Raw genomic sequence first — 22,789 nt, 5'->3', positions numbered from 1 at the left:
CTTAGATTTCCTCCATATTATTGTACATTGAACCCAATAGAGTTAATATGGGCTCAACTTAAAGGAAATATCAGGAGAGGAAACGTGGCTCCTAAATTTTCGTCTACTGTTTCCCAGTTAATTAGAAGAAAACTCACAAAGATTACAGCAACCAACTAGAAAAATGTAATCAAATATGTAATTGGAGTGGAAAATGACTATGTTATCTATTTACCAGCATTAACCAAACTAACTATAAATTTAGAAGGAACGAGTGATACTAGTGATAACAGTGACTCTGAGTAGATTGGCAAGTGCTTAATTCTAATTAGGTGTTAGTTGAAACCTTTATTTTTATTGTAATTGTAAATATTCTCTTTTTGCTTATATATCTCTGAAAATAGAGTAAAAACACACTTCTTGATAGAACAAAAAGGTACAAAGTATTTAATTTAAAATAGTCAAAGTACTGGTTACGTTATTATAAAATACCTGCTAGGTATATATAAAAAAAAATGTTAATAAAAGTTTTAGACCTCTTATCCAGTTTAAAATTATGGAGGTACTAAGTCTTCTCTAACACGGTGTCAAACCAAAGTTGTGATTCTTTAATAGAACACCATGTATTTAATTTAAAAAATGAATTCTCTATTTTTTCCTGTAATATATATTCCTATTCCTATAATAACATAAAAATATTCCTATAATAACATAAAAGTTATCAGGGATAAAATAGGAAGTTTTAATACTTATGAGCATTTGTGTTCATAAAACGTAAATATTTGATCATACTGTTTAATTGTATGGGATAATTAGGTAAGTACTGTTATTAACAATTTTTTTTATATAGGTATTATTATTTTACAATAAATTTTGTTCAGTCGAATCGATTAGTGTTATTACTACCTAGGTATATAAGAAGTTGATAACACCCATATTTTTTATTTAAACTTTATAGAAAATGAAACTTATTGGTAAAATAAAATATTTACTGATACCCACATAATTTGAAGACATGCGACTGTTCCATTTACACTTAAAATCAAATGTTCGCAAAATATTAACTTTTATTTAATTTAAAATTAGATATCGACGCTACTGTTCAGTAGAATATCATAATCGTCACTCTAACACTGTTGCCAATTTGCTAGTATCTTACTCGCTCTTGTTCCCGTAAATTTTCCAACGAAATTACGTGCTTACTATATGATATTGCGCACCCCACTATCAGCGGATCCCCTTCTGTGGACGTCACAATGAGAGTGGCCGTCATTGTAATACATATATGATACAAAAATGTTTAAATATTATTGAGTCAGCACTTATTACGTAACCATACCCATACACCTCCTGTATTTTTTAGGGATTTTCGCTAGGAATAGTTTATAAACTAAATATAAAATGCGTTGTCTGGTAGCTGGTTGCTTGAATGATAATCATACAAGAGGTGCTAATAAATCTGTTAGGTTTAATGGTTTTTAAAAGGATTTGGTAATGGAAAAACTGTGGGTTATTGCTTGTTGCCGTGAAGACAAATTTAATGTTAAAACCTCAAGGATGTGTTTAAAAACCGTTTAAAAAACTATATTTTAGGAAGGAACCAAGGGACTTTATCTGAAGCTGGCAACACAGAAGCTTATGAGATCATCGATGGACCAATCGATAATTTAGGAGAAATTTTTATAAGCAAAACATATTTCTCAGATTTATCTGCCGAACCAGGCAAAGGAGAAGTGGATACTGACATGAAGAATTAAACCAATTATTATAGTATGATGCACTTGAATATATCAGTGGTTATATATGTAAAAAATTAGATCTGCCTGAAACTAGGGATACTTTCACTTACACATGGATTGATCAAGTTTCCAAAGACTAATTTCTTCCAAAAACTTCCAAAGAATAATTTCAATGGGTCTGAACTTTAGTTAAAGCCAGGGAAAAATTATTTACAAATATTGATTGATTTATCTGAGAAAATTTAATGTGACTAGAAAATAAAACATCCGTTCTTTCGATCTTAAATGTATTTTAGAATTATGAAATTACACTTAAAACTTAAAGAAGATATAAAAAATAAGAAAAGATTAAAGAAAATTGTAACTTAAAACCTTAAAACCTCGTATTTCCTTTTTATTCCGATATACTCTGTACGAGTACAAGAAACCAATTCGCTAAGAATTTTGCTTAGTTGAGGATATATTATGTTGTGGAATGCAATTTTTAGATTCCCCATGTCTCTAATAACATCTTTATCAACGTCTGTTTTGCCTTGCAATTCTTAGAAGGCACAGATTAAAGCGAAATTCTGAATTTGGTTTCGAAAATTAGTTTACGGATTTTCTTATCAGATGTCGCTATTTGCGTCTATACGAAGCCATGTTAGAGTTGCTTCCTAAGACAGAAAAGATTTATTTTCACGTTCAGAGCGACTGCGAAAGCCGTTCTGATGAGGCCTATTAGGCCGAAATACGTATAAGCGGATGCGCAGGCGCCCTGTACGTGAAATCAAATCTTAACTGTCTTTTCCTTTTTAAAACCTTGTGTTTGATTTCTTCTTCTTCAGTGCCTTATCCGGTACGTATGTTGGCGATCATCAAGGCTATCATGGTTTTGTTGACTGCTCTGCGAAACAGCTCCGTGGAGGTCATCCCAAATCATTGTCGGAGGTTTTTTAACCACGAGATACGACGGCGTCCCGGTCCTCTCCTGTCAAATGCTTTATCCTACATAACGAGTTGAAGAATTCGATATTTTTCTTCGTTCTGCATCACGTGCCCGAGGTACTCAAGCTTAACTTTTTTCACTAAATTAAGCACTTTTTTTTCTTTTGTCATGCGCTGTAGGACCTCAACGTTGGTGACATGGTCGACATACGATATTTTTAGTATTCTCCTGTAGATCCACATCTCGAAGACTTCAATCCGCTTTTCTGTAGCTTGCGTCAGTGACCAGGCTTTAACTCCATATAGTAACACTGGAAGAATGTAGCACCTCACTATCCGCATCTTGGTTCCCAAACTGAGATCATTGCAGCACAGCAAGGATCTCAACTTGATAAATGTAGACCGTGCCATTTCAATTCTGGATCTAATTTCTTGAGCGTAATCCCATTGTGAGTTGAGGGTAGTTCCGAGGTAAGTGAATCTTTCGACTCTCTGGATCTCTTCGCTACCTGCCATTAGTGCCCCGGGCTCTAAATTTGCACGGCTGGCAACCATGAATTTAGTTTTCTTAATATTAAGGTCTAGTCCGTATGTTACGCTCACAGTTCTCACTCGCTCTAGTAAGGCTTTTTGATCATTTAGGCTGGTTGCTAGTAACACAGTGTCATCGGCGTACCGGATATTATTGATGTATTCACCGTTCACTCGGATTCCCATCTCTAGGTTTGTGAGGGCTTGAGTAAAAATTTTCTCAGAGTATATATTGAAAAGAGTCGGAGAGAGCACACAGCCCTGCCTTACGCCTCGTTTGATCTGCACTTGGTCGATCAGCTGGTCTTCGACCTTGACTTGAGCACGCTGGTTCCAGTATAAATTCATGATGATCCAAATGTCCTTCTCATCCAATCCTACTCTTTGTAGGGCGGCGACCATCATCTGGTACTGGCAACGGTCAAATGCCTTGGCGTAATCAATATTCACCGACATTTTCTTCGCATTTCTTGTAAATTCTGGCACGTATGATGTGTTTGATTTGTTTTGCGATTTTATTGCAGAAAATTAAGATTAATTATTTTCATCTGTTTACGTGCAACTAAACGAAGGCTCGATCCCCTTCTTGATACTGACGCCAAATAAAACAAGCCAATCAAAAGCGAGCTCGTAAAATTTACAAAGGTTACCTTTCTAGGGTTAAAAAGCAAAGAATACAAAAAAGATGTATTTTTGTTCATTGTACTATTTGTTAATTTGTCAATCGAAATATTAAAAGGTCTATATTTCAATAAATCCGAAATAGTTAAATAGAAACTATAAACTATATTAATCTATTAAAATCACTTTTTATGGATAATTAACAATTAATTTATTGTGTTCTTTATGCCGATGTTCTAAATATGCTTACAGGAAATATTTAAAATCACTCTCATTGTGACATCATGCGTGAACTTATTTCAATTTTGCGCTCGGGAATGTCATAACTGTTATTCTTTGTATCATGGCAGTGTCCTGTACTGAAACTGAACAACTCATAAAATTATATCTTCCCAACAGATTGAATTTTGATCATGTGACTGCGCAAAATGATCACAATATATAACCGATATTAAAAGGGCCTGAAACTGTTTTCTTGTGACATGTCTAATCCTGATTCCATATGTGATATTATTCCTAATACAGTGGTACCTCGACACACGAGTGTAATTCGTTCCGTAATCTTGCTCGTATGTCAAAGCAATTTTCCCCATTGAAATTAACTGAAATGTCATTAATCCGTTCCAGTCCCCAAAAAACACGTTATTTGTTTTTGTTAAATGTTCTTACATAAGAAAAATGTATTTAAAAGAAGAAACATTTATTTGAAAGTAACAAAAAATACATACATATTCTGTAAAAACATAAGAAAAAGTGAAGTGCTTACGGAAGCGCTTAATTTTCGTCAGTGGTCTTCGCTTTTTCATCACACTTTGCTCATTTTCATCTGCAGATCGTTTAAAAAAACTGTCCAAGGAAGTTTGTTTCTTGCTCCCTTTCAGAATATTGCGGATACAATTTTCGTTGAACAATACCGATGTACGACCAGTTGTAACTTTTTCGGGGTGATTTTTATCCACGAACTCTGCAACTTTCTCCCACATTCCCAGGATCTCCTTTATATCTCTTGTAGAGACAACGTCTTCCAATTCTGGCTCCTCTTCAAAACTAATTTTTCGTTAAATCACCGTATGCTGCTGCGAATGTAGTTCGACCAACTCCTCGGTTGTCAGCACCTGAGACTGTTCCTCGACATGTTCGTTCACATCTCTTTCATCCACCTCCAGACCCATGGATTTTCCAAGAGAAACAATCTCATCTACCACTGACACTTCGGGTTCCAGTCCTTCGCAGACGCTTTCATCTAGAGCCTCAGGCCACAGCTTCTTCCATACAGAGGCTAAGGTCCTGTTGTAACACCTAGCCAGGCCTGCCAAATAATTCTTAGGCATATTACTATGTTAAAGTGGTCAAAGTGGCCAAAAAATGTTGCTTGTATACAACTTCTTAAAATTAGAAATCACTTGGTGGTGTTGGCTGGTAGGTAGAGAATCTTTATAAACTTGAACTCTTGGAGTAACTTCAAGATTTGGTGGGTGAGAAGGGGCATTATCGAGGACAAGAAGGATTTGCATGGGTAGGTTGTTTTGCTGTAGATATTTTTTAACAGAAGGGGTAAACACCAGGTCTGGCCACTCCACAAAGAATTTCCTGGTGACCCACGCCTTTTAATTTCCCCTTCACATAACTAGCAGTTTTTTTTAAATCTTATGTGACTTTAAGGTTCTTGGATTTTCTGAATGGTACACTAGAAGAGGTTTAATTTTACAGTAGCCACTCGCATTGGCGCAAAGTAGTAGAGTTAATCTATCTTTCATAGGTTTGTCACCTGGCATCGTCTTCTCCTTTGCCGTTATGTAAGTCCTACTCCGCTTTTTTTTTCAGAAAAGCTCTGTCTCGTCACAGTTAAAGACTTGCTGGGGGATGTATCCTTTGGCTTCTATCAGTTCGGAAAACGTTTTGATGTAAACCTCAGCTGCTTTCACATCCGAACTTGCTGCCTCACCATGCCTGACGACGGAGTGAATGCCGGTCTTTTTTCTAAAATTGTCAAACCAGCCCCAACGACTGGCTTTAAACGAGTCTTCCGATTCATCATTTGTGGAAGTGTGTGGGATCTGCTTCAGCAAATATTCGTAAATCGCTCGTGCCTTCCCACATATGATGCTTTGTGTGAAGGTTTCTCCTTGAAGCTGCTTCTCTGTCACCCACACCATTAGTAGTTTCTCCATCTTTTCATGGAGGGAAGTCCGGAGCTTAGAAATTATTGTAACGCGCTTAGCTGGCATTAAACCATTTATCACCTCCTTCCGTTTAAGTACAGTACATATCATTGATACGGTACGCTCATGTATTTCAATGATTTCACATTTTAGTTCAACAGACATCATCTTCTTCGAACTCATGGTTGTAAAAATAAATGTAATATTGTAATGTACAAAAAGTACAAAACGCGAACCCAACTTATCAACAATATTTCGAAAATGAGGGAAACAAGCAAAGCAGACAGACTGAGGTCTATAGCGAAAATTTACACAGTGTAAATTACACCGACATCGAGAGTGCAATATGGTTAGTATTAGAAACCGAATTTTTGTCGAATCTAATTGTTTAATTTTGATTCCATGTGGCATGTCTGATCTAAGGATTAATCCCATACCTACATAATATTTAACGACCGATATTCTTAAATTTGCTTCGCTTAAAAATCCTAATTATATATTTTGCAATATAAAAACTAAAGTTATGTTGTGTCCTACGAATACCTATGTCAACCAAAATGAAGTATGTTGTAAAAATTGACTGCGTAATTTTGTCGATTTATATATTTTGCTTTGATATTGATTTTAAATCAATTGAGCAGATTGCTTAAAACGTTTAAATATTATCAAAACACTTTCCCATTACTGTATTAACATACTGATAATCTACGTTATAAAATTTTTGTGAGTTGTATTTATTTTATACAAATCAAACAAATAGACAGACAATTATTTAACAGGTACAGAAAATATTTAACAGGTAAGAATAGGCCAGAAAATATTTCGAAAAAATCAAAAGACTGCTTTGAAATGTGGATCTATCGGAAAATCATCAAGTTCATCAAGAACAACCATCTCATTTCTAGTTATTCCAGGGATAACGAACCGCTCAATTCTCTGATCTATTTGGTGTAAAAATGTAGTGGATTGGTTCCAATGATTCTGCCAGTGATTTCGTACGAGTTTCTTTATACTAGTATTTAGATCACTGGCGATTTGTATATTACGTAGTGTACAATTGGATACAGTAGCTTCTTTGGCAAAGCGATCGGCGTTGTCGTTACCCGTAATCTCAATGTGGGAGGGAATCCATATGATAGTGATATGGATGTCGTGGATGATAAGGTTTTGGTAAGTGTCATGGATTTTTTCAACAAGAGGGTGATTAGTGAATAGATTATTGATGGATTGGATAGAGGCGAGGGAGTCTGTACAGATGGCAATATGTTGATTGGGTCCTGTGCAGAGTTTGAAGGCTTGGTAAATAGCATACAGTTCACCAGTGTGAACGCTACATGTGGCAGGTATTTGATATGATCTAACGACTGTTTCCGTAGTGGTAACCGTACAACCAAGCCCCCTTTCGCTCTTTGATGCGTCAGTGTAGAGGACCCGATCGAATTTCTTAAAATTAAGAATTTCTAGTAAATATTTCCTAATCAAATCTTGGTTGGTTTCAGCCTTACTAAACTTTGTAAGTGACACATTAAATTTCGGTAAAGTTTTGGTCCAAGGAGAATTCTGCGGGATCGGGAGAGGGTTAGTTAGGGATAAATTTATATGTGGTATTAAAGTTGGAAGTAGGAGGGGGATAGTATGTATGCGTGGAGTATCCAGGGCGAACTTTTAGAATGGTTGTTATCCTACCTAACTGAAAGAATATAAATAGTACGTGTTCAGGGTTTTCAATCGTTTGAGATTAAGGTACTTTCAGGAGTACCACAAGGATCACACCTAGGACCTCTTCTATTCAATTACGATGTTAATGACATTGCCTCCTGTTTCCTCTTTGCTTCTTTCCTAATGTTTGCTGGCGATTTAAAATTATATTTGAAAATTGAGAATGGTGGTGACTGTCAAAAACTACAGTCTGATTTGAATCGGTTGAGCTATTGGTGTAACAGCAACGGAATGGAACTTAAAGTTAAAAAGTGTCATTTAATGGTTTTTGGTCGGAATAAAAGTCCTACAAATCATATCTATACTATTAATGGTTGCCCTTTAGACTCTGTATTATTTTTTATCTCAGATAAAAGACCTAGGTGTTGTGCTTGATTCCAGCTTATCCTACATCCCCCATATCTCATCTGTTGTCTCAAAATCACTTCAAATTTTAGGGTTTATCAAACGTTGTGCTAAAGACTTTCTAAATATCCCATCCATAAAAATTTTGTATTGTTCACTTGTGAGACCCCACCTAGATTACTGTTCATGTGTTTAGTCTCCTCACTATAACACCCATATTCAAGCTATTGAGAGAGTTCAACACAAATTCTTAAGATTTGTTACATTTAAACAAAACCAGAGGATTGAAGAAATTAACTATTCAAATATGGAAAGGTCTCTCAACATAACTTCTCTCCAAATCCGACGCATGCACAAAGATCTCACTATGTTTTATAGTATACTGCACTCTATTATGTTTGGTCCTCAACTATTGGAAAAAATTAATCTCCATGCTCCCAGTAGACAAACAAGACTAAATAAACCCTTTTATGTTAGACTCCATCGCACAAACTACGGACACAATTCCTTCACGTCTAGAACACCAAGGTTTGCTAATCAATATTCCCAAAGGTTGGATTGCTATAGTATTCCAAAAGAATTTGAAGCTCAGCTTAAGAACTGTGTGTGATAGCTTGATGTCCTTGTGTTTTGTACAGTCTTGGTTAATGTTTGTTATTTACTGTTAATACTTTTATTTTTTGTATGATTAAAATTTTTAAATTTAATTTAAGTAGGTTACGTTAAGAATCTTCTGTAATTCATCAATAATGTTTACATTGTATTTTAATTGGGCAATTGCTCGTTGATAAATAAATAAATAGAAATGACGAGAAGGGCGAACTTTGGAACGAATGGATCTCTGTGGCGGCCTCGTAGTGGTGAACAATGGTAAACCAACCTTTGTAAGCGGTACATCAGAAAGTCATATAGATATTACTCTAGCAAGCAACGGTGTTGCCAAGAAGATTAGAAGTTGGGATGTACTGGATGAGAACCTTTTTACCTTTCACTGGTACATCACATATGAAATTGGCACTAAGGTTGCAAAATACGGCAGGAAGAGAATAATATTCGATAAAGAAAAATTTAAAAGAGAAATAAATAACATACCAGAAGAAACTACCATCTTCAATGAGTTCCGAGAAAATATCATAAATGCACACAAAAGAAGTACTACAAATAGGCCCACCACATACACAGTACCTTACTGGTGGAATGATCAAATCCAAAATAAATGAGAGTAATGCTTAAGACGCTGGTGAATAGCACAAAGGCACAGGTACCAAGAAGAATATAAGGAGGCAAATAAAAGCCCAAAAAAAGAACTAAGTAGAGAAATTAAAAGGGCTAAACGTACATGTTGGCAGAAATTATGCGCCGCTCTGGAAGAAAATATACTAAAGATATATATACCAAAAGACGGAAATAGCGAACACACTATCTTTAAGGAATCCGGCAACACATTTCTACGGATAGACAAAAATATTCAACCTGCAGAGTTTATTACTGAAGAGATCATTCAAGCAGTAGAAAGTACAAAGACAGGTAAAGCCCTAGGTCCAAATAAAATAACGGCAGATGCAATAAAACTGGTAGTAAAAGAAAAACCAGAATTGATACATAGAATATTCAAAGAACTTTTTAATATGCAAGAATTCCCATATAAACTGAAGTTGACGAGACTCGTATTACTAGCAAAACTCAGATGAAGCCAACTCATACAGACCACTATGCTTACTAGGTTGCATAGGAAAATTCTGAGGGTCCTATAAAGAAAAGCCTTGAAGAAGAATTTGAAGTACTGGGAATAATTTCAGATAGACAGTAAGTATGGTTTTAGAAAAGCCAGATGAGCTATACATGCAGTGCAGAAGATCTTTGAGACTGTAAAAAGAATGAGAAAAGACTGACCATCCTTGTGATGTTTGATGTGAAGAATGCCTCTAATTCTGCAAATTGGCATTACCTACTAACGAAGATCTAAGTAGCAGGAGTGTCAGACTACATAATAAATATCAAAAGGAAATACCTGACAGATATTTAAATGAGGCATTTAATGAAGATATGAATTATCATGAATGCCACAAGGGTCCGTTTTGGGACCTACTCATTCCTACTGCCTTCCATGAAACTACTGAAAGATTGATCCAAGAGATGTTCAAAACCTGCATGATCCACAGAACTTTAATGATATTCATCAAGTGGCACCTGTGGATTGAACTGTGTAAAACAACTTCCACCAGATACCACCCACACCTTGAAGAAAATAGTCAATGACTCCCTTAATCTATGCTACTTTTTAAGTCCTTGGAAAGTAGTCAATACCATCATGTTCCATATACAGGGCACACCACTGACTAACCTCAACTGGTTAAGTCTGTTATCTCTTCTAGATGCCTCCTTTGAGACAATCCTCAAAGAGAGACTCCTAGATTGTACCACAGAAAAAAATACATATAAAAAAAGCATAAAAAGGTGATATCCACTGGTATGTATTATCACAAGCATGTGCTTACCACTTAGGACTTAGGTGGGAAACCTTCTGGAGACATTTGTTTGACTTTTGTGTTTGAATTTTTGTATCCAGCTATCCATATCTGATGAGCTAAATGAGGTCAAAATGGTATCGTAATGCTGTATTGGTTACCAATTTAAACACAGACTGACAAATCATACTTCTATGGTATATTATGGTCTTAACTGAATCAAAGATGCAAAACTGGAAAAATAAAGCACCAAACAGGAAATAGTTGAAAAGAATAGTAAACCAAGCCATAGGACTTCTAGGCCTGGAGAGCTAAATTATATACATTAAGTGATTTAAAAAAAATCATATAAATATGACAAGATAATAATATGTACTAACGAACACTGCAAAAACAAACAAGAAATTAATATATTGAAATATATTTCCAAGTATTTGAATGTTTTATGGACATTCAAAAACATTCAGTACTAAATAAAAAATTAACAGCTAGAAAACTAACAACTCACAATGAAATTTTATATTGTTTATAATAATTATTCTTAACAAATTGTATTTTTTACAATGTAACTTCTCCGCCATCTTCAATAATACCTTCCATTTCTTCATCACTTTCTCTGTGATCTTCTGCCATAGATTCTTCTTGTTTTCTTTCTTTAAGTCCAACAGCTGGGGATCTGATAAGAGACAGATCCCTTTGTACCTCTTTGATGTCTCGTTCTTGTTCAATTTCTCTACCTTTACGTAATCTTTGCATAATGTAGGCCCCTTGCCTTTTCTGTTTTATTTTTTCTACCTTTTTCATTGCTTCTACTGCCTTTGACCAGGTTTCTCTGTTATATTTAAGTGGTATGTTTCTACGTTTTTCAAATTCAAATGATGGATCTATCGTTAATTCTTTGCCTACTGTTTTCCTGTACGCCTTGGTCCATTTTACTTTACGCGGATTCTTTTTCTTTTTAAATGCTGCATGGCATTTTGAACGGCAAAATTTAAATATCTACAAAACACGCAAAATGTAACAGCGATTATTAAAGAAAAATAACATATTACCTTGCAGTCATTTCTTACAAATTGTATTCCATGGCCTGGATATATCCTTGAGGAACAGAAGTAACACGTTTCTATACGCATATTTGTGGTTTAATGTTAAATTTTAGTACATTATATTACACGTGCATCAGTTTATTTTGATTGCACCACATGAAGAGAAATTGAATTTTATTTTTGACATTAACGACAGTCGACAACTGATAATTGAAGGTCTTCTTCCTACTAAAAACAAATTTTTTGGTATAGATATTTTATATGGGCTTAAGCCACAATTAATTTGAATTGTGGCTTAAAATCATCGAGTTAGAAAACTCGATGATGCTTAAAATTGATTGATCAGAATTCCATTTTGACTTTGATGTTTTGATTTTCATTAAATCGATTAAATTAATTATGTGCAAAATTAGTATTATGGTAATAATCTACCTTCACCATCTATTATAAACATTTACAGGTTAAAATCATTCAGAATTTTTATCAGAAATGTTTGAAAACGATTTCCGAATTGAAAATCAAAACGTCATATTTAGTATAAAATGTAATTCTTATTACAATGAATTTTGGCTTAATCCCATATCAAAATATCTACGTTACACATGCCACAAGAAAACAGTTCAGAAATTTTCAACCTTTTAGATCATGAAAAATGGATTCTCATTCCTCTCCTCATCAACACACATGTTCCTATCTCACGAATAACGTTTCTTTCAAAGTTTAAAAAAGAATAAGAAACTGACATCTATCCTATCAACGTGAACACAACTTCATATCGGTGGTTTCGCGCCAAAACTAAGTAAACGTTTACATATTAATATTAGTGCCTTTTTCTGATTTAATTTATTTGAAATATACTTTTGTTTAAAATGGAAACTCAAGATATGGATCAGCGTATTAGAGACATCCAGAGGGAGTATCTAGATTTCTTAGACGATGAGGTAATATCTAAATAATTAATATTATATTTAATCTTTGAAATGTATATTATTCTTTTTAGGCGGATCAAGGGAAATACTCACAACTTGTAAAAGATATGATTGATGATAAAAGTTATCGTTTGTTAGTCAACATTAATGATCTACGTCGAAAGAACGCTTTGAGAGCAGCAGCTCTTCTTAACAATGCCTTCGAGGAACAAATGGCGTTCCAGAAGGCTCTAAAAGAATATGTTTTGTCTGTTAACCCAGACTACGCCAAAGATCACGTCGACTTTTTCATAGCTTTTGAAGGAAGTTTTGGAAACAAACATGTAACTCCCAGAACACTAGTTTCAAGATATCTTGGCAATTTGATTTGTGTGGAAGGCATTGTAACCAAATGTAAGATGTTCATGACTATTAACTTTTACCATTTATTTAAAGTTATTATTTATATATATGTATGTTCCAGGTTCACTAATTTATCCTAAAGTAGTACGAAGTGTGCATTTTTGTCCTGTTACCAAGAAAATTATGGAAAGAAAGTATACTGATATGACTTCATTTGAAGCTGTACCTTCTGTAGCTGTGTATCCCACAAAGGTAAATATGTATACATTTGTTGATTTAATATTATGTTTTGTTTTATTTTTTAATAGTTTATAAGTGTTTCTATTGCCTTTTTGGTAGAAGTATAGAGAACGTTCTGGTTAAGTTAGCTACAAATAAAACTTCAGTAAATCACAAATTTGCGTTTGCAGTATTGCCATGTCCTTATTATATATATGTTTTATGCCTCAAATATACTTTAAAACAGTACATTTTTATTATATTATTTTATGGAATCAGGTGTTTTTTATTTATTTTTTAATTTACATAAAACACAAACAACAATTTGTAATTGCCAGTTAGTAGATTAGTGGATAAATTTGGCAATAATGTCAAAACCTTCAAAACACTAGTTGCCAGATTGCAAGATAATAACAAAGTAAAAATAAGTATGTATTAAAATCATTACAGCAGAATTTAATGTGTTATTTACTTTCTAACTAGTATAATTATAGTGATTTATATATTATTTTTCTCAGTTTATATCAAATGATTTCAACAAGGGTCAGTTTTGGTGTGAGGATCGAAGTATAAAACGATCTTTCTGCTATTCTGGAAGATGCCTTTATAGCTGAGTATGTTATTCAAGACCTCAATATTACCAAAGGATGCTCATCCGTATTTAAAAAAAGTTGGTTACCTATATAGATTTAAAATCTAGTAGCTGAGTATTTGCATTTAGATGTGTGTCAATCATTGTTATACATGGTGACCAAGGGATCCTCTACTTAAAAGGCAAGCAAACTATGGGATCATAGATCATATGTTAAATTATTTGAGTAATATTCTATGCAATTAGCACATAACATAGTTGGCTTTACCAAAAAATAGACCATGGGTTGGAAAATATTGATTGGCAGATCTTGGGAAGCATGATTAAAATAATATTTTCCTTGATCCCTTGCTGGGCCTTTTAAAAACTGTATATTGTTACCTGTTTCTCAAAGGCTTGTACATAAATGGAAACACTGCTTTCACTACTAAGAACAGATGTTGGTACTTAATTCTAATTGGAAGTCGCAGCTAAAAGGAGATCAGTGTAACGTAAGCCCACAGACTATTGAAATATCAAACCTTATAATATTCTTGGCAAGTGAATCATGTCTGCAATGCCAAAAGGAATTGTTGCGATACTTTAATATATAATAGAATAGATAGAATATATATTAAAGAAGTAGATGTATACGTAAATAAAAGTTTAAATAAATAGTGTATCAAAACACCCCCAATCATGATTTAAAGTTACAATACACCTAAATATGTAGGCAGTTAGTCGATTCTGTCAACAACACTAATTTTGAAGGAATGTGACACATCTCACATATGTACATGCTATACCCTACCGAATATTTATCTGGGATTATTAAAAACTATTTTGTATTTATGTGTTATATAACAAAAGACATTTTTGCTATATTTTACAGTTATTCCAGTAATACCCTTTACATTTACTAATTTTTTATGTAGGATGATGATGGTAATCCTCTAGAAACTGAGTATGGGCTGTCAGCTTACAAAGACCATCAAACCATTTCCATTCAAGAAATGCCTGAGAAGGCTCCTGCTGGTCAGCTGCCCAGATCTGTAGATATTGTCTGTGATAATGATTTAGTGGATGCTTGTAAACCAGGAGATAGGATACAAGTTGTTGGTACATTTAGGTGCTTGCCTAATAAACAGCAAAACTTTTCTAATTGTATATTCAAGTAAGTTTTTTTCAGATTTTTTAAAAAAAATTTCAGCTTATTGCTAAAATGAATTAAATTCACTTTTGGTGTCATGAAAATGTACAATCAATTTAAAACAATTGACAACAATATGAAAATAAATAGTAAAAAGAAAAATCTTGCACAACTATCCAACTTAAATAAAATATAAATGAATTTTTTTGGTACTTTACTAGTTTTTGTAGTGCAAGTAATAGTTTGATATCAATAGTAGACTCAGGTCTAGTCTCCCCGATGTTCTTTGAAATCTGTAATGAATTATAATAGGTACTAATGATATTCATCTGGGATGTCTCTGATTGGTAGAGTTTCCTTTTGAATCGTGATGAAAAGAGGTTTCAATATTCCTTTTTAAAATTGGAATGGTATCATACCTTTAGAATGATAGAATCATTAAAAAACATAGGATATCACAGATAAAGTGTGTTCTGTCTCATTATAATTTACTTCCTTTTTGCTTTTTTGACTGACTATGAGAAATTACCACACATGTCTTATACAAATGATGTAAATAGCCAAGAAATTGGATTTTATCTTGCTCATCACACGGTATTAAAACAAGATAGTCTCACAACTAAAACTCGCGTAGTTCTTATCGCTTATCGCCAAATTCTTGTACATCTCGATGACGCAGTTTATCAAAAAATTTTATTTCGGAAAAATCCACAAGAGCCAATCAAAAAGTACATTCTTAATACTGTCACGTACGGTACCGCTCCAGCATCATATTTATCAACTCGGGTTTTTAAGCAATTAGCTCAAGATGAGGGTTTTGTGCATCCTCTCGCAGCTATCGCATTAAACAGAGACTTTTACGTCTCACTGGTGCAAAGACTCGCACATAAGCGTCCGCTTTGCGAGAAGATCTTATCGCATTGTTAAAAAAAGGCGGGTTTCTTCTTCGAAAATGGGCATCAAATGTTGATCAAAAAAACACGATGAGAGTACTCACATGTCTCTAGATCCTGATGCCACCATAAAGGCATTAGGAATTCAATGGAATTCTCGCGAAGATACTCTATGTTATAAGACGGACATTTCAAGTATCGCAACTGTAACGAAACGCTCTATTTTCTCGCAAATCGCAAAATCGTTTGAACCGCTGGGATTGTTGGGCCCAGTTATCGTATACGCAAAAATAATTATAGTAACCTGGGATGAATCACTTCCGCTCGAAATTCACGATTTATGGTTGTCATTTCAGGCTCAATAATTAACACTTATCGAACATTTAAATTTTTCTCATTGTATTACAATACCAAATCCCGTCGATATCCAAATTCATGGATTTTGCGATGCCAGCGAAAAAGCTTACGGCGCTTGTCTTTATTGTCGTTCTTTTCATGCTGAGGGAAATATTTTTGTGCGATTGATTTGTGCAAAATCTCGCGTGGCCCCCCTCAGCTCAATTTCGTTACCGCGATTGGAGTTATGCGGCGCTTTACTTCTAGCTCGGCTCTATGCAACGCTTCAGCATTCTCTTTTACTGGAAGTCAGCGGTACTTACTTTTGGTCGGACTCGACAATCGCTCTTCACTGGATAAATACCCAGCCGTGTCTTCTTCGCACATTTGTCGCCAACCGGGTTGCGGAAATACAAAGATTAACGCCTCTGTGTCATTGGCAGCACGTTTCCTCGTTAGACAACCCGGCAGATTTTTTATCGCGCGGTCAACTTCCCTCCGAATTTTTAGAAAATAATATTTGGCAAATCGGTATCCGTCTTGGTTATCGCGAACCCAGTCTTCATGGCCGAAAGAAGTTTTGGATTCGATCGAAATTCCCGAACTAAAAATGGTAAGGCTTCAATCAATAAAGTGTATGCAGGTTGTTGTAAAAAGCAACCTGTATAATATAGTTATTTTATCGAATTGTGCGCTTATGTCGTCAGCTGTCGTGTTGACGTGTGTGCGACTGACTCCCTACATCATAAACACTCTACTCCCCGCTTTATATAACTTAGGACTAGGACTAGACAGTGACAGTTTGTCTCTCGAAAATTGAAGGCCGGGCGTGTGTTGTCGATCCCGAAAAGTGCGTGGTCCGTAAGTGATAAATGCGCTTGTAAACCCGGTGTTTTGTGTTAAACGTATATCAGTTTGTTTCTCTCAAGTCTATGTATCTCTGTTACTGCCTCTCAGCACTGTAAAGCTAATATTTGTATAACTCTTTATGTAACTGTCAGAATTGCGATAATTGTCAATGTTTGAATCAGCCCTTAAGTTCACTGTAAATAAATCGAAGGAAAATACCTCTTAATTGTTTTATTGCTTCAGTGGTCCTTTATAAATATTTTGAAGCAATTAGGTGTTCAAATACGCCTCTCTTAAATGTGGATAGTTTGGCAACAAAGTTTACCCTTTCCATCATCTTGTGGTCTCTTCGAACCGAATATATTGTTTATCGCAATTCTCGCTTTGATTTATCTTCATAAATCAAATTAATTTTCTCTTATTTTAATTCTCTTCCCTTAAAAATTAAAATAAACTCATTAGTGAGTGCTCTTCATATAAGATAAGATAAACAATCTCACGGCACATGGAACATTACGTCACCACGCAAGTGTTTGAAGTGTTTCCACCCAACAATCTTAGATGTTAGATTTATCGCTCTTCGAGGTGCATCTCAAGTGAAATTGCTGTCAAGAAACATGTGATGTGACTATGGATTTTTATGGATTTTTTACGATTCATTTCTATTTGGTGAGTCCGTTCCAAGATATATTTTTATAATCACGTACAGGGACATTCAAAAGTTCGAACGCATATTATTAGTATACAGGACTAGTTTATATTTCGCAGGATTAGTAAAGACATTATTTTCTGAGACTCTTGTTTATTATACGGGGTGGACTAAGCTGTGTTTTAGACTCTAAAATTTTTTATTTCTCGTGTATCTCTCATAGATAAATATCTCACAAAGCTTTCGATACATCTCTAACCGCAATGGATCAATTAAAGAAACAACGCAAACCGTTGAAATCAAAAATCTCTCGTATCTCTAATTGGTTAAGGGATAACTCTACTCAAGAAACGGATCCCTTGCAGTTCCAACTCCGTCATACTGAACTAACGAATTGTTACGCCAAATATGATGACCTCATGGATCAGATTGAGGAACTGGACGAAGAAAACACTGAAGAACGCGATAGGGAAGAAATTGAAGAAAAGTACTTCTCAACTCTGGCAGGTCTTCAACATAGAATGGAGATGCTCCAACCTCCTTCACACCAGTTCAGTTCCACTTCTCCACGTTTAGCTAGTGCTAAAGTGACTCTTCCCGAAATTAAAATTTAAACTTTCTCAGGATGCTTCTCAGAATGGAGTGCATTCTATCAGCTCTTCGAGATGTTAATTATTAATAACCCGGAACTCAACAACGTCCAGCGTTTTGTTTATCTCAAATCCTTTCTACGCAACGAACCTCTCCAGTTGGTAGAAAACATCCAAGTTTTAGAAGAAAACTTCCAAATCGCGTTAGAGACTCTTCGAAATCGCTACGAAAACAAATCGCGCGTAATTAGTTTGCTTATACAGCGTCTTTTGAAAGTTCCATCCTTAGTCAAAACTAATGCAAAGGCCTTACGTGAATTTTTGGTCACCGCAAAACAGACCTTACTCGCGCTAAAAAATATGAATGTACCCATCGAGCATTGGGATCTCTTATTAATAGAAATATTTTTGCAAAAAGTGGACTTTACCACTCACCGGTCTTTCGAATACGAGTTAGGGTCAAAAGATATTCCCACGCTAAATCAATTCTTTGATTTTTTAGAAAAAAAGTGTGACATTGGAAAAGTTAAACTCCTTAGATAATAACGATAAAAAAGTTATTAAAACTCACTCTAAAACGGTTCTCTTCTCTTCGGCAAATAACAAAACTAACTCGTACTCCAAAACATGCGTATTTTGTAATAATGCTACACACACTATTTATGCATGCACAAAATTTGCTAATCTTTTCTTACAGGATAAGTATAAATTTGTTAATGAAAACAAACTATGTCGCAACTGTTTAGGAACTAAACACTTTTCTCAAAATTGTTCGTCTCAACGTTCATGTAGTATATGCAAGAAAAGGCATCACACACTCTTGCACAATGACCATGAAAATAGCTCTTCTTCTAGTAGATCTTTTCAAAGACAAAATCACGCAACCTCTCGCAATGTACAAAACACTTGGTCTGATGGTGAAGCCGGTCCAAGTAATTCTGTCTCTCTCTCTGAATCTCAAACCTCTCAGGTCTCAAATGTGATGACTTCTCTCTCTGCTCTGTCAATAAAGCAGGATGTTCTGCTGGCAACCGCTCTAGTCACTATTTATTCAAAGCATGGCGTACCCATACACGCTAGATGTATTTTAGATAGTGGATCTCAGTCGTCATTTGTCTCTAAAGATTTGGTTCAAAAATTAAATCTCTCTCCTTACACCAAAAGGTTACAAATCTCTACTATCTCTGAACATAGTTCATTCTCGAACAAAATGGTCGATCTAGAAATTTTTCCATACAAAAGAAATGGTAATGGTTTCAAAATCTCCTGTGCTATTTTAGACAACATAACTTGTAGACTCCCTCAGGTATCCATAAACAGAAGTAAATTTAATATCCCCTCTACAGTCACTCTCGCAGATCCCACCTACTCTGTCCCTGGAAATATAGATCTTCTTCTTGCCAGTGACATATATAGCGAGTTGTTATCAGATGGTTTAATATGTTTAGGTAAAGGACTCCCTGTTCTCCAGAACACACACTTAGGGTACATTATGTTTGGTTCTTTACCTCCTTACGCACTTCACAAAGGAATTTATAGCTCACAGTTGTCCCCTACACAGTCAAATGTCTCTTTATTTGTCCAGTCCACATCTGAGGAAGATAAGCTCGATAATATAATTCGACAATTCTTCGAAGTCGAAGAAGTGACCCCCTCTGTTAAAATCTCCTCCTCTGAGGATCTGGCTGAACAAATATTCACTGAAACAACTCAAATTCTACCTTCTGGTCGGTTTCAGGTAAAGCTTCCTCTCATTTCTGAAACAGCACATAAAATGCTGGGCAATTCTTACAATATGGCTAGGAAAAGGTTTATTAGTTTAGAAAATAAACTCTTAAAGCACGAAAATGTATACACTCAATATAAAGCATTCATCAATGAATATGTTTCTCTTGGACATGCCAAAAAGGTTCCTCTTTCTCTCACAAATGTGCACTTAGAAAATAAATACTTTTTACCTCATCACTCTGTCATAAAAGAAGAATCATTAACTACCAAATTACGGGTGGTTTTTGATGGCTCCATGAAAAGTTCTAGTGGCTATTCTCTTAATGACATCCTGTTGAAAGGAAAAACTCTTCAGCCTGAACTTTTCGACATTCTCCTTCGGTTTAGATTGTATACCTATGTCTTCACTTCCGACATACAAAAAATGTACAGGCAGGTACGAATTCATCCTGATCACACATTCCTGCAGAATATCCTCTGGCGGGATTCTCCAGAACAGGACATCGAATGTCTTGAGCTTCAAACCGTAACTTATGGAACAAAAAGCGCAAGCTTTCAAAGTACTCGTTGTTTGATGGAATTAGCTAAAACTCATCAAAACAAATATCCATTGGCCTCCGATGCTCTCTTAGCAGGATGCTATGTAGATGACATTCTATATGGGGCCAATGACACGCAAACTCTTCTTAAGGCTCATAATGAGATAACTGACCTACTCAACAAGGCATGCATTTCTCTTCATAAATGGTGCTCTAACTCAAAAATGTTTTTGGAAAATGTTTCTACTCTCTCTACAAACTCTGCGTATATTATTTCACCAGAGAATGCTTCTAATAAGGTTTTAGGTCTCTGTTGGAACCCCAGTACTGATACATTTTCAATTTCTGTACCTCAATTATCAATAAAGGATAATTACACAAAAAGGGAAGTACTCTCTATTATCGCTCAAATTTTTGATCCACAAGGGCTCATTAATCCCGTAACTGTTCTTGCTAAAATTATTATGCAAAAAATTTGGATTTCTAAAATTAATTGGAATGACTCCGTGGATTCAAATATTTTAAATGAATGGTTGAAGTTTATAACTGATCTCGCTGCTCTCAAAGACATAAGCATACCCAGATGTCTTTTCTCATGTCATGAAATTTCTTCTATTGAAATTCACTCTTTTTCTGACGCAAGTTTGAAAGCATATGCTGCTTGTTGTTATATACGGGTCATCTACAAATCAAAAAATATCTCGTGCTCTCTTATTGTTTCGAAAAGTCGTATTGCTCCTTTAAAGACCATAACGCTTCCAAGGCTGGAACTTATGGGTGCTTTATTGGCTAGCAAGCTCACCACAAAGGTGGTTGATATCATAAAGGATAAATTGCCCTCTATTACCTCTATAAACATGTGGAGCGATTCTGAGATAGTTTTGGCGTGGCTCAGATCACATCACTCCAGATGGAATCAATTTGTCGCCAACAGGGTAGCTCAAATTCAAGAAAATTCTTTTCACTCTCATTGGAGACACGTAAAGTCTAAAGACAACCCTGCTGACATCCTCTCCAGAGGAATGATGCCCTCTAACATACTCAACTCCACTCTTTGGTTTCACGGTCCTCAGTTTTTGCAAACATTTGACCTAAATTTGTCTGAATATAGTCCGAAGTTTAATTCTAATAAATTACCTGAAGAAAGAAAGGTTGTTCTTCACACTCGAAGTGCTCAATTTGATTTCTTTGTCATGCTTTCTGAAAGGTTCTCCAGTTTCACGAAATATGTAAGGACTATAGCTTATGTACTCAGATTTGGTAATAACGCAAAGTCTGGCACTCAAAAATTATCGGGTGCACTTGAAGTATCTGAACTTCAAAATGCCGAAATGAAAATTATAAAATTATTGCAAAACTCATGTTTTTCCTCAGAAATTGCTGATCTCAAAGGCAATAAGATTATTTCTAATAAGTCTCTCTTACAATTTGCTCCTTTTCTTGACAAAAATGAAATGCTCCGTGTAGGTGGACGTCTTAGGTATTCCGAAGTTACCTTTGATCAAAAATATCCTCTCCTCCTCCCCTCGAAAAATCATGTTGTTCGTCTAATTCTCAAAAAAGAACATCTCAGGCTCCATCATGCAGGTCCTCAGAATACTCTCTCTCAAGTTCGCCTTAGATATTGGCCCTTGAATGGTCTACGGGAGATTAAGAGGATAGTCCACGAATGTCATGTTTGTTTCAAGTTTAATGCCAAACCCTTAGCTCAAATCATGTCTGATTTACCTAAGGAACGCTTATGCTCTGCTCAAGTTTTTGCTCATGTAGGTTTGGATTTTGGTGGTCCCTTTCTAATAAAGGCCTCTAAACTTCGTAAAAGTCCCTTGATAAAGTCATACATAGCTCTGTTTGTCTGTATGTCCACACGTGCGGTTCATATAGAATTAGTCAGTGGGCTTACAACAGAAGCGTTTCTTCTCACTCTCAAGCGCTTTATCAGTCGCAGAGGTCTCCCTCAGACTATTTTCTCTGATAATGCGACAAACTTTCTTGGGGCTAAAAATCAGTTATTCGAACTCTACAATTTCTTGAAAAATAAGGAAACTAACTCTTCTATTCAGGAATTTTTAGCCTCCTCTCAAATTCGGTGGAAAACAATACCACCTCGATCTCCTCATCATGGAGGACTCTGGGAGAGCGCTATAAAGAGCGCTAAACATCATATCTATAGATTGTTGGGCAATCTCAAAATTACATTCGAGGAATTCAGTACCGTGCTTACCCAAATTGAAGCCGTACTTAATTCTCGGCCCATTTGTGCCCTCTCTAATGATCCCTCCGATTTCACATATCTTACCCCTGGTCACTTCCTGATTGGAAGGTCTCTCACCTCGCTACCCGACCAGGAGTATACATCTATCCCGGAAAATCGACTTAGCATCTGGCAAAATCTCTCTAAGCTCCAGCAACTTTTTTGGAAAAGGTGGTCGACTGATTATCTGAATCGACTTCAAA

At 35.4% G+C, this 22,789-nt stretch overlaps 2 protein-coding genes across 2 annotated transcripts in view; one reads left to right on the top strand and one right to left on the bottom strand.

Annotated features, from left to right (window-relative positions):
- Positions 1 to 10,896: 10,896 nt before the first annotated feature.
- RpL24-like (ribosomal protein L24-like) lies at positions 10,897 to 11,718 on the bottom strand. The gene is made up of 2 exons (XM_072529538.1): positions 11,544 to 11,718; positions 10,897 to 11,490 (listed from the first exon to the last, which is right to left on the bottom strand). The coding sequence occupies exons 1-2, from the start codon at positions 11,622 to 11,624 to the stop codon at positions 11,050 to 11,052; spliced, it is 522 nt and encodes a 173-aa protein (XP_072385639.1). The 5' UTR covers positions 11,625 to 11,718; the 3' UTR covers positions 10,897 to 11,049.
- A 572-nt stretch (positions 11,719 to 12,290) lies between these two features.
- The window catches only part of Mcm3 (minichromosome maintenance 3), a 30,262-nt gene continuing 19,763 nt past the window's right edge, over positions 12,291 to 22,789 (top strand). Inside the window, exons 1-4 of the mRNA XM_072529537.1 lie at positions 12,291 to 12,478; positions 12,538 to 12,859; positions 12,930 to 13,060; positions 14,534 to 14,772. Coding sequence (XP_072385638.1) covers positions 12,407 to 12,478; positions 12,538 to 12,859; positions 12,930 to 13,060; positions 14,534 to 14,772 — 764 coding nt within the window. The 5' untranslated portion in view covers positions 12,291 to 12,406. The remainder of the gene's footprint in view (positions 12,479 to 12,537; positions 12,860 to 12,929; positions 13,061 to 14,533; positions 14,773 to 22,789) is intronic.

Source organism: Diabrotica undecimpunctata, chromosome 4 (assembly GCF_040954645.1).
Source record: "Diabrotica undecimpunctata isolate CICGRU chromosome 4, icDiaUnde3, whole genome shotgun sequence".
Taxonomy (NCBI): domain Eukaryota; kingdom Metazoa; phylum Arthropoda; class Insecta; order Coleoptera; family Chrysomelidae; genus Diabrotica; species Diabrotica undecimpunctata.
The sequence above is the reverse complement of the archived record's forward strand: the minus strand, read 5'-3'. Positions and strand labels throughout refer to the sequence as shown.

Bases quoted from the DNA above. Each gene is read 5' to 3' on its own strand.
- RpL24-like (XM_072529538.1), bottom strand. From the start codon at position 11,624: ATGCGTATAGAAACGTGTTACTTCTGTTCCTCAAGGATATATCCAGGC. The intron at 11,491-11,543 runs GTAATATGTTAT...CGTGTTTTGTAG, and splicing joins TTGTAAGAAATGACTGCAAG to ATATTTAAATTTTGCCGTTC.